The sequence below is a fragment of the Emydura macquarii genome, unplaced genomic scaffold, assembly GCF_026122565.2.
Source record: "Emydura macquarii macquarii isolate MOO-44397 ecotype Brisbane River unplaced genomic scaffold, CSIRO-AGI_Emac_v2 contig_450, whole genome shotgun sequence".
Classification (NCBI taxonomy): domain Eukaryota; kingdom Metazoa; phylum Chordata; order Testudines; family Chelidae; genus Emydura; species Emydura macquarii.
Window position 1 is genome coordinate 11,088,471 of NW_027130587.1, and position 14,798 is coordinate 11,103,268.

At 41.0% G+C, this 14,798-nt stretch overlaps 1 protein-coding gene across 7 annotated transcripts in view; it reads left to right on the top strand.

Annotated features, from left to right (window-relative positions):
* The window catches only part of PITPNM3 (PITPNM family member 3), a 315,040-nt gene that overhangs the window by 274,737 nt on the left and 25,505 nt on the right, over positions 1-14,798 (top strand). For all 7 annotated transcript variants that reach the window (XM_067537998.1, XM_067538000.1, XM_067537997.1 and 4 more), the window contains 3 exons: positions 2,201-2,371; positions 10,218-10,412; positions 11,986-12,134. In XM_067537998.1, coding sequence (XP_067394099.1) covers positions 2,201-2,371; positions 10,218-10,412; positions 11,986-12,134 — 515 coding nt within the window. The remainder of the gene's footprint in view (positions 1-2,200; positions 2,372-10,217; positions 10,413-11,985; positions 12,135-14,798) is intronic.

Genomic DNA, 14,798 nt, shown 5'->3' on the forward strand with positions numbered 1-14,798 from the left:
TTCAGTATCAGCCGTTGTTATTCCCTGCGGGGTTCTGCACATGCGGTGGATTCACCTATAAAAGCAGATGGCTACCCATTTTCTGTGAATTCCAAATTCAGAGGCAGCCATAGGGTGACGACTACCTACCTGACTTGCATGCAAAAGCCATAGGCTAGATACGCACCTACTTTTTAGGGCTATAATCTACTGCTCCTGTCCAAACAGAGGCTGACTGAAAAGATGCTGCTTTGCTTGCTTAGTTGAGGTCACGTGTGGTTTGGCTGTTTAATTCAGGTTAGCCCTGATGAACAGAAATCTGGTTTAAGTTGAATATGGTCTAATTTAGGAAGTACAGTTGATAGGTGCTCGGTGCAGTTTAGACATAGTTTCAGAACTTGGGCCCCAGCTCCAGGAGGTAAATGCCTAGCTACTCACATGCTTATAGCTGGAGACCTTTGTGAACTGGAACCTTCATGAGTGATTATTTTGAACAGCCTATTTGGATAAGAACACTTCACAATTTATTTTCTCTTTACCCTGAGAGCTGCTGATGAGGCTGCAGGATATGTCTGAACGTTCCTGCTGTTCCTGGCACAGCATCCTGCCTGTACAAAGTGACTATTACCGGAAGCTATTGCTACAGTCTGCTTGTGGCAGAGTGCCATCATATTGATTTGCCATGGGGATTCTTTAAGGGTCAGATCGTGGCACCACTGTCTTCACTGGCACCGTCATTTGGCCCTAAATGCCATTTACACTTGCAGCTTCTATGGCGCAGATTTTCACAGCCCATCTATCAGCAGGAGGGTTTACAAAGCCTGGGATTTGGGGACCTGGGTTTAAGTACATGCTCCACCCCGGACTCCTTGTGTGACCTAGGGAAAGTCACTCCGGGTGTTAAGGGCCTGAATACCTTTGAGGATCTGGACCTTTGCCTTTCTGTGTTTCGGTTCCCCATCTATCAAATGGGGGTAATGGTGCTTCCCTACCTCACAGGTGGGCTGTGCGGATAAATATATTAAGGATGGTAAGGTGATGGAGTGCCCCAAAACAATCGGGTTTTTTCCCCTCTGTGAGGCTTACCACACCAGCACTTAGTTGATGTTCAAGAATAATGTTGCGCAAACAAATGAACCTTAAAGAAAAGCATCATGCATGCTATCAGTTTCACAGGATCAATGCAAGAGAACAGTAATAACCTGTAACAGAAAAGACTTTAGAGATTATTATATTGCACAGCAGATCGGAAAACATTAAGGGACAGATCCTGCTCATGGGGAGTTGAATGAGAGAAGGCAGAATATCCCCAAACTTCTGTTTATAAGTACTTTAATCAATCCTTTACTCCTACACTTAATGAATCATTTGTTGCAAAAGGTTTATTCTGCTGTAATATACCAAGTCTATTAGCGAATTAGCCCATAATGGATTGATCCGTTAACTCTGGAGAGGTTCACAGTGATCTTAAGCGTAGTTTGGTTAGATGGGAAGTGACTGCACCTGCTGGTTTACAGACTCCACCAGCCTTCCCTGATCACCCATTTGAGTACAAGAGATGTCTGTATCTGAGTGCTGTACCTCAGATTGAAAGAGTGCCTCATTAGCTGAGTGAGTGGGTGATTTTCAAACAGCCATTTGCAATTGCTGTCTGAATTCCTCAGTAGCTGCCTCTCCCCAGCAAATATCACAAGCCATGCTCTCCTGTTTCAATGTGTGCAGTCTCATTTTTTTGCATGAGCTTAAAAATATCGACTTCTGAAGCTGCCTGGCTTCACATACCCACTCCAGCTTTCATCTCCATTTCAATCCTCCCAATTTAATGTTCCCATCAAATAGTTTTGCCTTCAAATATCCAAGCACAGAATGCCTTGTGCATTTGTAGGTGCGATGTTCAATAATATATTTAGAAGGTTTTAAAACATGATCAGCTTCCATTGATTTCAAAGGCTGGTCTTAGCCTCAGCAGACTGCTTGTTTCTCAGGCTGTTATCCCTATGCAAAACTACCTGTCAGGAGAGCTTATTTCATCCCCAAGGGAGTACAAAACAATTTAGTTGAAGAATCTCCTACCTTTTGACTGTGTGTGTGTAGTTTGGCCTGTTGTTTTCAGAAGACCATGAAGGGACTATATATGTAATCACACCCCCTACGTAGACTTCTCAAAAGAGATGTGAGCAAGCCATACAGATGCAATGCTGACCTCTCTTTCTCATTCCAGTGTGCCACGTCCGTCCAGCTTGCAGCCAAGTGTACAGCTTCTTTCATTCTGCCGACCCCTCTGCCTCCAGGCTGGAGCCATTGTTGGAGAAAAAATTCCACCTGTTGCCTCCATTTAATGTCCCAAGGTACCAGAGATTTCCACTGGGAGATGGGCGATCACACCAGTTAGGTATGATAAAGATTTCATATTGTATTGCTTGGATTTCGATGCTCCTACCCCCACTAGTCTCTTGAGCGCCTCAGCTACTCTGTTCAAGAGGATAGAGTTAGATAGCTTTAAGGCAGGAGGGGTATTGCCTTACTCCGCAGTTATGAGACCAAAGGCATGCAATGAAAGACATAGACTTTTGAAATATATGCTTTTCTCCTCTCTCTATGCCACCTCACAACCCTCTTTAATGTACTCTTACTGCCAGTTAGATGTCAGCCTACTTCAGTATCTATAATAGAATGGAAAACGTTGACAAAAATGAAAATAAAATGTTTTGTAAAAATAAAAATTAAAACGAAACATTTTTGGGTTTTTGATGAAAAATCCATTTTTGAGGACAGTGGACACCTGTAACAATCTTTTTGTTGTTGTTGTTGAAAACCCATTTTTCCTTGAGGAAAAAATTTGGACTGAAAGTTTTTGACCAGCCCTGGTCTCTTACTCTAATGGCTACGTTAAATATAGCAGAGGTTCAGGTTCACCCCAAGATGAATGGGGTATGAATTAATACCTCTGTTTGCTTATAACATGTGAGCAATGCACTTCATAATCTAAGAGAGAGTCAGTCCTCCAAAACCAGTTTTATAAAATAGTTAGGCTGGCTACTGCAAACAGAGCAAAATCCTTTTAAAAACGCTATTCCTACCTGGGTACAAAAGAAACCTAGTTAAGTACATGATCAGTAAACACTTACCTAGATGTACATGTGTATTTCAGATGTCATTGTGCTATATTAGTTGTAGCTGACTCATCCCACATATCTCCTAAAATATTGTCTATTTTCCATCTCTTTTGTAGTTGTTTGTTTAAAGAACAAAGCGTAAATCTGTGCAATGGCTCTTTACCTAGATAGTTTGCCATGATTTAGCCAGGGTGGATAGAATGCATCTCTTGTTTGTGTAATTGAATCCAAAGCAACATAGAAGTGGGGGGGAGGGATTGTACTATATTTGACTCTGAAAATTTCATATGGAAAACAAGGTTGGAAAAAGTCAGACAGAGATGAAGCGTTCTGACTGATAACGGTGCAAGAACTGTATTAATAGCCCACAATTTATTCTTTTTTTTGTTACAAATCCTAGACATAAATTCAAGCCTCAGCAGGCTATTTCAAAACCCATTTGAGACTCATAGCATGGAAGGTAACGGAGTGAAATGGCCGAGTTTTGTGTCTGTTGGATTCATGAGAACACAAATCAGTGCAAACCTGTTTTCCTCATTCAGTAACATAACTATAAATCCAACATCACTCTTCTTTGTTCAACCATGTTCTGGGCCCAAGTTGTAAATAAGCTGTGGTAGATTTGAAGCTGATTAACTTAATGTTTAAGAAGATACAGCAAATCTGAAGTTATGTCATTTCACAGTAAACACAAAAACTTACCAAAACTTCAGATGAACTGAATTTCATTTATTAACGCCCCAAAAAGTACTAATATAGGGCACTACCATTTATCCATTATTGCTTCTTTAACATACACAATGATCTAAATGGATAACACAAAGTTTGATGCTCAAATTTAGTATCAGTCAAGTGTTACTAGTTTTAATGTCAACCTTTGTATAGAAGTTAAAATACTGATTCTCCTAACATTACTTAATGTGTAGCTTTGACAAACGGCTCAATATCAACTGTCGGTAACTTCATGGAGAAACTCAATATTAAATCACTAGAGGGTGTTTTCATTTGAAATTATAGGTTTCTTTCCCCCAACAAGATCAAACTGGCCCATGTTTTTCATTACAGTTCAATGATGTCAACGTGTGTATTCAAGGATAAAGGAATTATAACAAGAAACCAAATGGAAGAGTTTTACCACTTCAAACTAGGCTAATAATTGAGGTCCACCCACCATATCACCACTGTGTATTTCAGTTCATTCCTCCAAATATGCTGAGATGGGTCCAGTGGAAATAAGATCTCAAAGGTTAGGTATAGAGCTGGCCAAAGTGTTTTAAACAAAAAGCAGATTCACAAATATTTTGCATGTACAAATGCTGAGTTAATTTCTCTGTGTCAGATTCTCAGCTGGTACAAATGTCCTAGATCTTGCTGCGGTTCTGCTCTGGGTCTCCAACCTATTTACCATTGTGGGCTGCATATGCAGCTCTCTGTTATGTGGGCCACATCCACACAATATATATACTATCCATCTGGCCCTGAGGAGGTCACATGGGCCGCAGCTGCGTGCTGATTGGACTGGAAACGGGCCGTGGGCTGTGAACCACTGACTTAGGCAGTCATTGGGTACTTTTGACAATCCCAAAGCTAAGGGGACATATATTCTCCCTGAATGGCATGAACCCATATATCCCATCATGCTTCTCTGTGCGCCTCAGAAATGTTTTCAAGTCTGTTGGATGAGCCTCGGAGGGTATGTCTGTTGTGTCTGCTTGGGTTTTTGGCAGTCTGTCTTATCCAACTGTTGTTTCCCTCCAGTATAAAACACAACACAAATTGGATCTAAGATTTGGACAGCGTTCCTGTGCTCAGTGGGCAAGATTATGAATTATGCAGTGGCCTGATGCTTTTCAGTGTATATAGGTTCCCCTGCAGACTCCTCCCCACTGCGAGCGGTTGGTTTTATTTCAGAAGACTGCAAATAACTAGAGTTGCTCTTTAATATTGTCTCACCCGTCCACTTCCCTTTTCAGATGCATCTCTCTCTTCATTTTTACTTATCTCTTCCTCTCTATTAATATCCTTTGCTCTTCACTGGAAGCTGATCTGGATTTTTGTAGCAAAGCTACAGCCTGTATGTGTAATTCCTGATTCCCAGGCTAATATATAGAGCCAGATTTTCAGTGCAGGCACCTTTTTTATAGGCATGTTTCTGCACCAACGCTGAATAGTGTCTGCAAATACTACCATTTAGGCACCTTTCTACGTAAACATCCTAGACATCTAATTGGTAGAATTTGTGCCTTCCAAAAAAGGAGATCATGTCAAGATCCATTTAAATATCTGGCCCATAGAATACTTCTGTAGGATTAGCAGCAAAGATACAAAATACTGCATTAGTGCAGCCTTGCTGTCTTTCATGGTGGTCCCATTGCTCTCACAAGCTAAGCAGATTCCGATAGAATCTTGCATCACTTGCATGGTGTGGTGCTGCTGATTTAATAGGAATAGATCTCCTATCTGAGATCATGTTGAACGCAGAATGTTCTTACAAAGCCAGTGTGCAGCTGGAGGAGGTGTCTGTTGGATGTGTTGTAAAACAGAGTCTCTGGACTCTTGTGGTTGTAACAGAACTTTTTGCATTAAACCCAGAATTGCTGGAAACTCCAACTTCGCCTCCTGGCATTAACATCTATGTAGACTTAAATCGTTGCCATGTTTTATCCCAAAATGAGCTGTATCTCAATGAAGGATGAAATCTTCTCATTTAATTTAAACAAAATAAAAGTGTTTTGGGATCATCTTTTGGAATGAAAGGTGCTATATGAATTTGGGATTTATTCTGTTGATTACATGGATTTTTCCTTCCTGTGGTAGACCAGCTTGTAGTATCCTTTATGTAAAGGTTTCATGGTACCACCTCATGATGGTAGTTCACTAACTCCTTATGGAGAAGCCTAATCCCATGCATTTCATGATGTTTATACTCCTGTCCAAACATCTTTTCCTGATAACCCTTCATATTAGAAAAGAGACTCTTCTCCAGATCCTCTGAAGAAATGGAACATAGTTAAAAATGAGAACATTTTTGTATGCACATATTGTAGCGGTGTGCTTAGCATTCTTAACAGGTGCCTTTATGTGAAAAAGGTAATGAATCTAAAAACCAGTTAAAGTGGCTACCACCAGAAAAGGAACTTCCCGATATGATTCACAAGAAGGATGTAGATAAATTAAGCTGGAGAATATGATGAAAACTGAGTTTACTATAGCTACCTTCTATTCTTGCCAACTGAATGAATATCAAAGACTTAATGCCCACTGCACTGTTTGCAGGATTTAGCTTGAAGCTTTCAGTTCTGTTGATCAGATTTATTTTTCCCATTTAGATTCATATAACATCTAAAAAAGAGAGGCTCAGATTTATCCAGATGATCTCTTGTTCTTTTCAGTAGGCCTCAGCATTCATCACTAAGTTCAATCAAGGGGTCATTCAATTCATTTTAAAATGTTAATGTATGGCATCACTTATGTGCAATTGCTCATGTAGATGTGATTACCTTGTTAGGCTATTGATTTATCAAGGGCAATTTTAGTGAGAAAAGGGACTGAGACACTTGAAATGTTTGGGAGAATGGTAGGGAGAAAACAATATTCATGGTATATAAAAAGGTAGGAAGGTAAATGTAGAATCAGTTTAATAGCTGATCTATCTTCTACCAGTGGACTGCATCCCAAGTGCAAGTGGATGGATCGAGTCTAGTAAGCCTTCTTATCCCTATAAAAATCCAGCTATTAACCTAAGAGGACTACAGCTAGATCTACAAAGGCACTTTGTTGGACCTAAAGTGCCTAAGGGATAAAGATACTATCTCATCCACCCTGTTTCTCTAATGTCCTAGGACCGACATGGCTACAACTACTCTGCATAAAGTAGTGTTTGTAATTTGAGATCCTTTTATAGGTGCATTCTTTTAGAAGTCACACGTTATATCCGGTTCACCTGGGGGGTTTACTGGGACAGTAGCAATAACAAAGTTATTCTTCATCTTTTCACAGTCTCTGGCCTTCCCTTAAACACACACAGATTGCTCTGCCCTTTTGCCTTAGCAGGATTCCTTTGTAAGAAAGTTTCAGTGTGGTTTCATTAAAGGAAACTCAAAACCCTGTGTGTTCCCATAGAAACTACATTTCAGCATATTCCATCCAAACCTCATCTCCCGTTATTTGGTGCTAAAATTTAATTGCTTTCCCTGGCTCAATTGCAATAGAGTTCTTGGGCTGTGTCCTCCAGTTGAGATGTTCAGGCTGAAATCAGAATAAACCAGACTCTCTCAAACAGCTTCAGTGTGTTCACAGGAGACCCATTATGCTGTGTTTCTTTCCCTTTTAATGCTGTCAAGTTTTATCAGTTCCAATAACGTACAGAAAATGTAAGCGTCAAAAGCATTTTTTACAGGGATGTTTATTGTGTCCTCAAAAACTGGGGCCTAGCATGACTGTGTTGGCAGGCCCCATTGCACTCCTCTGCGTGAATGTGATGTGATGAAATAGTTGTGCTGTTAAGTACAATGGAAGCTGGAGATACCTGGACATGGGCAGGCAAACTCAATACATTCGTATTATTTCTATTACAATAATGAGATCAGGGCTGCACCATGACAGACACTCTACAAACACGTAGTAAGAGACCATCTGAATAGACAAGACAGAATGGGAGAAATAACTTGCCCCAGCTCACGCAACTGGTCAGAAACAGGAACAGAACTCAGGTCTCCTTAATCCCTGTCAAATTCCCTTTGCAATAGACTGTACTGCTTCCATTGCTCTGTTCTCTGGACTGGCTCCCATTTTCTGCTCCTGCCAATGTCACTAAGGGTTTGTTATGTCCACAGAAAAACAAGATAGGTTCTGCCTACCTTATCTGCTCTTGATCAGGGTTCCTCTCTTACCGAAAATCCCATCCAGCTGGTTACCAGTTGCGCTTTAACACCTTGTGGCTATTACTGAAACCACAGAAAGATTCCTGCCCTTCATACGTGTATCCAAGATGGACAAGCCACTTCAAACCAAGTGTTATTGGTCACACTGCATATTAATGGCACAGTTACAAAGGGTTGATAAATGTTATAAGCATGTTACAGACATGGGTGGTACGTGTTATAGAAGGTTACAAGCACATCACTAAAAGGTGGTAAACAAGGTTATAAGCCATTGTGATAAGCAACCTATTGACTTGTTGGGCCTTGACTATCCTTAACAAGTGATTAGTAGATGTTTTAATAAATTGTGTCTTTATAAGCTACTTATAAATATATCCTCAATGTAAAGTGTGACTGTTGTTAGCGATTTGTATTGTGGTAATACCCACAGTATTAAGCACTGCTCACATAGAGGGAGAAATGGTATCTGCCCCAAATGGCTTATAATCTAAGAAGACAATCAGTATATGAAGGATGGGTGAAATGCATATCAGAATTTGTTTAATTTCACTTACATTATTTTTTCATGTGTGTGTGGGTAGTGGGGACAGGGGAAAGGGGAAAGAGATTGGTCTATTTTATTAAATAAATACACATTAACTATGCCCAGCTGTGCTGCAAATTGTCCATTGGTAGTTGTCCAGTCCTTTTACAGGAATCACAAAGAAACAATAATTCTGTATGTAACAGACTTGGCAGCAGTCCACTCTCCAAAAGCATCACTGTCACACCATTACAGAGTTGCTCTGATAGCATCAGGGGAATAAAGAAAGCAACATCACAGGAATAGTGCCAGTTTCCTACACTTTGTTCTTTCACATATAGGTACTGCCTAGATAATCTTGGGGCGAAATCCTGGCCCTGATGAACTCAATGATAAAATTCCCATTGACTTCAATAGGACCCTGAAAGTTAATGTATGTCGTCATTTTCAAAGCAGTCCTATTGTGCCCTCTATATTTAGCCCTGCAGTAATTAGTTTGCACAAAACTTACCTGTGTGCACAGACATGTACAAATTGGGGAGGCAGATGTCTAATAGTCTTCACCACATATTGGCTATTTCATATTTAGCTTCCTAGCTGGGACTATTAGGATGTACACTATGCGGCAATCAAACAGAGCAATTAAAGTAGTGAGATATATAGAAAGAAACCTGTTTCTTCTTGTATTTTAGGATGACGATTTTGGTATCCAACATTTTACTATTATTGTGTAGGTTGCAAATGTAACTTTATCCACTTTTCAGTTGGAATAGGTCGGCAGTAAAACCACTTGCTCATGATTTTTATTGCATCCAGAAAGGATTCTTTAAGCCTGTTTACCTCCATAGCACTTCCTTTTATTTGCAATAATTCATTTTTCGTGGAAAAGCAGGCAATATTTGGGCAAACCTAATGGACGTCAATGCAATAACTTGGAGTGTATGAGATGAGTCACAAAATTCAATCTCGAAGAAAGATGTTCACATGAATCTTTCACAGTCAATGAATGGCCATCAGGATTCCATTAATTTTAATAGCAAGGGTTTCATTTTTTTTCCATTGGAAAAAGGCATCTTTGTGATTTAATACACTTTTAAACTCATTTATGGCAATACAAACAATAATAATGTACCATTGTCTAAGTGGCATGCAGCACTTACACTGAGTGATTAACTATGTGCCACATCCAACAGGGTTAAATTCACCCCTGTGAAATGTGCTACTGCATGAGGCCTATGCACCATATGACTCACTGACGCCTTAATTTAAAGAATTGGGCAAGGTTTTGCAAAGGAGCCTACAGGTGTTAAGCCAAGATATTTAAACCTGACTAGTGATTTTTGGATGCTTCAGTTTTTGGGTGCCCAGTTTTTGGGTGAGATACCAGGGGAGCAAGATTTTCTAAGAGCTAAGCACCCATTGACTGAAAATCAGACCCCTTTAAGACATAGCTGGTCACACACAAATTGAGGCATCCAAAATGACTAGTCACTTTTGCAAATCTAGGCATAAGGCAGCCTGCTCTCATTGAATTTCAGTGGGAGTTGGGAGCCTCCTTCATGTAGGCTCCCTCCTGAGCTTGTGCGGGCCCTCTCCTGAGTGAATCTCATTCCTAATCCTTAAATCAGTACTTATTCAGGCAAACTCCCACTGACTTCAATGAAATTGTTACAAAATAATGCTCGTCTTTTTTATTTTCATTTTTAAAACATGCAGCTGACACAATCCACAGCCACAGCGCTCTGTTTCTTGAGAACAGCTCCGGGATCACCCCTTCCTCTCCAGAGACCCCAGAATCTCCAAACACACTGAGTCAGTCACAAGGAAAGGCAAGGAGGAGAAGCTTGGTCAGCATGAACAGTGAAACCTCAGGGTCGACAGAGAGCTTGTCATCAGCAAACATCTCTAACAGTGAGTGAGGCTTTGTGGTGTTTACTTCTGATACAGTGTCAATCCTTCCATCTACATCAGGCCTGTGGAGATCTATTTTGAAAAAGAAATCTTCCCTTTCCAGGAATACTAGTAACGCTTTGAAGAGCCTAAGCAGCTGGAATTTTAATTAACCCAGGTTAATTTCCTCCCTTTATATCGTTTTTTGCATTTCTCTCAGATAAGGCAATTAAATTAAGGCCAAGTTTTATTTTAAAGATATTTCATAAGTAATTTATAAAGAGTAAATAAATGTTTACTGGGTGTTATAAGCATGTTCCAGACATGGATACTGTTACCCCTTTTTGACTCAAGCAACCAGTCAAAGTTTGGGGCCCTGTGGGTGCCACAGTGGGAGCAGAAATTGGTGATTGTCAGGTATTTCTTTGATGCAGTTTTGTTTATTTCCAAAAGTCCTGTGTCTTTGAACACAGAGGGAATCAAACAACAGGAAATGGTGTCTTTTGCTAGTAGTCACTGAGAGCACTCTTTTCAGCCTGCCCCCATGACCTGAAAACCTCTTTCCAATTTTCCTACAGAATCAGCCACTGTGCTCTCAGGTGCTCCTACAGGCCCTCTGTCTGAGGCCTTGTCTTCACATACAAGGCAAACGCAGCGCAGCTGCACCGCTCTAGCACTTTAGTGAAGACACCACTACTCCGATGGGAGAGCTTCTTTCACTGATGGGAGCTAAGTTAGTATAACTTCATTGCTCAGGTGGAGTTTTCACACCCCTGAGTGACGTAAATCTGTCGTGTAGACGTGGCCTCAGTCTGTTCTTGGCTGACCTCAGTTTCTTTGCTGTGATCTCTTCCCCGCCCCTCCCCAACCAAAACAATACTAAATCTAAAGCTCATGGATGAGTTCACACACACCTTTGTCTTAAGTGGGGTTTAGGCTCGGAGTTATATTAATAGGTGTGAATTTGCCATTCAATCAGTCTCAATGGGGTTTTCACTCAACCCATAACAAAGTTTCACCCAGCTCATAACAATAGTATGTTATAGATGGTTATAAACACATCAGTAGAAGTGCTATAGATGGTTGTAAGCAGCCTGCTGGACAATATTAATCTATAACTAACTGCTTTTTACAAGAACATCTATTAATCCGAGAGTATTAACCCTTTAAGAACTATTTGTGAGTGTATTCTTAATATAATGTGACCAAAAATTAGACAAATCAGTTTCATTGTGTATGGTGTTCCTACATTATATTTTATCATCATCTATATGATGGTAGCATGCACAGACCTCAGGTAGGATCATAGTCCCATCGTGATGGGAGCTGTGAAGATGTTCCCTGCCCCAACTGATGACACATTTTGCATTGAAAACACTTGAACAACTGTTTGTAACCAAATGACACTGTTTGATTAATGAAAACATTACAATTAGTGTTCGGTTTTGTAGTGCCTTTTACAGGAACCTAAATTTTGAGACTAAACACTCTGAGAGAATCTAACCAAGTAGCCTAAACCAAAAGATAGTAAGAGATTATTAATAGGGTATCTGTCAGAAATGTGCTGCTGTATTGCTTGTTTGTTGTTTTGCAGTTACTGCCAAATGGTGGGGAACAAAGCGAATAGATTATGCCTTGTACTGCCCAGATGTCCTGACAGCTTTCCCAACAGTGGCCCTGCCACATCTCTTCCACGCCAGCTACTGGGAATCAACTGATGTAGTAGCATTCATTTTAAGACAGGTAATTTTATCTTTGTGTCTCTCTGAAGGAAAACTCGGCATGAATCAGTAATAATCTGCCTCAGACCCCTCTGAATAGTAGCAACTTTAGAGTTTAGAGGTGCAAAGTTATTCATCCTTTCAGAGGGACAGGCATTGTCTAGGCACAGGACGGGGAGTCAGGGACTTCAGCTTTCCAATCCCTGCTCTGCCACTTGTGACCAGGAGCGTCTCACATTTGTTGTGTTTTGCTGTCTATTTTGCTATTGACTCAGGTGGAGATCACCTCGTCAGTGTCCACACAAGTGAGGTACGCTTGTTAGATACTATAGGAGAAGGATGCTTTCGTAGCTACAGCACAGGACAGAAAGTGAGAAAATGTGGGTTCCAGGCCCAGTTTTGTTATATCCTTCTTGATCATTGGGAAAGCATTTGCTCTTTCTGCTTGGCTTCCCTCTGCGTAACCCCAAAAGCGGGGAGGTAAGAGAATACCTCACAAGAGGTAGTGAAGGCTGAAGAGTGATTTACAAATCTCTTTGAAGATGAAAAAGCACTATATTAAATGGAGGAGAGAGGAATTCACACAGGCTGGCCCCTAAAAATAGGCACAAAGGGTAAAAATAGGATTTTAATGTGCAAGTTACTGGACTCTAATAAAGGTTGTATTTCTGGGTCAAATGTGTCTCTCTAAATGGCACTGTAGTCTTTCTAATCTAAACTTTGGTAACCGAATATGCTGTTGATCTCAGGTAGCAGAGAAATACTTTGGATGAAATACTAGGTTGGTTTAAGTGGATGCTGTGTTCATAGGGAGGTCATGGAGGGCTGCGACCTTTGACTCTGGATAAAATAGGCTCTGAGTGACCAAGATGTTAGTCTGACCCCATGATTAGTAAGCGTGTGTTTTATCTTTATTTGTCAAGAGTAATTTGACTCCTTTTACCTGGGAGAACATTTTCTAAGGAGTGTAAATGAGGAATAGGTGGTGCTCATTGCATGGTGATCAGCACGGTATAAACACAAGAAATGGAACCAAAACGTTCCATGGGAATGTGCCGATTCAGCTGAAACGTCTGATGTAATGTCTGCCTGTCTTGTTTCCTGCCAAGCCAGCTGGCTCCCTGATTGCCCGGCTCCCCGCCTGGTGGGCTGCCCTGCTCCTTGGCTCCCCAGGCTGGTTGGTTCTGTGGGGAGCTGGGAAGCAGCTTCCTGGCTGGCCTGTCTGCTCAGCTCTCTGGATCCCCAACTGCCCAGCTAGAAATATGGAAAATTTCCATTTGGTTCTTCCAAAGTGGGATTTTTTGAAAACTATCATTGCATAGAAAATTGCACATTTCTGCCTTTTCATCCAGATTTGTAACAAAAGCTTTTCTGGCAATGTGCTTTTTTTCTGTGTTCCCACACAGCTCTAATAAACACCTAGATCGAAAGGGGTACACACAATGTGCAAAATACTCCTTTCAAGAGATCCACTGGCTACACAGAAGCTGTCAAAGAAACACGCCACATAAATAGTCAGAGTTTTAAAATGTCTCTCTGAGACTTTTACTGTCCAGCCAAAGCCAAACAGCTTCATAACATGCATAAACTGTGTCAGAGGAGCACGAACGTTGATTGCAAAATTCTTATGCAACCTCTCTGAGGAGTCATCTGCCTCCAATTGGTGCGACCGATCTAATATCTAAAGTTGAATTTGGAATAAGCAGAGGGTCACAGTGAACATCCAGAGAAAGATGAAACAGCTACTGCCTGACAAGCGACAGGAGCAAAGAAGAGAGCTGCCTAGCGACTTTCCTGGATGAGATTGTTTGGAAGATTTCTGCTTTCCTTCTGCCTTTCTCCCCACCCTACACCGTAGCTTCACAGGGTATCTCCCTTCCTTTCCTGCTCTGAGCTGGTGTCATTGGAGTCTTTGGCTACTCCTCTCGAGCTGAGTGTCCCTACTCTGACCAACCACGCAGCATGTGTGCTATCCTCCGCTCCCTGAGAATAGAGTCTCAATGGCTGACCCTGCCTCCTGCCTACCCTGCCTGGGGAGGCAACAGCCCGCGATGCTGGATGGGTCACTATGGGTAGTGATGCGGGTTAGCCAGAGAAAAGGTCTCCACTCTTCATAGGTCAGTCTGTATCTGTGAATTTTACTATAGGACATGACTTGAAACTAGGCCACTCACAAAACCATCACCCTTTGCTCTTAAAATCAGGGGCTTAGATCCAGTGTTCATAACCTCTCTGTTTGATGCTTAGATTTGAAGGCCCTTTAGAAATACCTATGGTAGACAGATTTAAGAAGTTATCTTTATCAGGACTTAATACCAACTTGGTCAGAGCCTCTCTCCACTGTGGCATTCTAAATAAATTCTGAATAAACTTTGCTAGAAACAATATCATCACGGTTAGTTAAAAGCAAAATTTACCCGTTAAACAAAACAAATCTCCATTGAAAGGAATAAGAGACTTGCTGCTCTCAGTAAAGCAGAGGAGAAGTGGTTATATTCAGAATTTTATTTTTAGATGATTCTTCAAGTAGTAGCATAAAAGTCCCTGATTTTCAGGACGCAGATGCGTGCATGCACATGTTTTCTCATTTCCAGTGCTCTTGTCTCCCTTCATCTCCTCCTCCAGCTTTGGACATTATGCCTTTTTATCGTAGTATGTTCTTCCCTCATCTATCAAGCACCCTCTC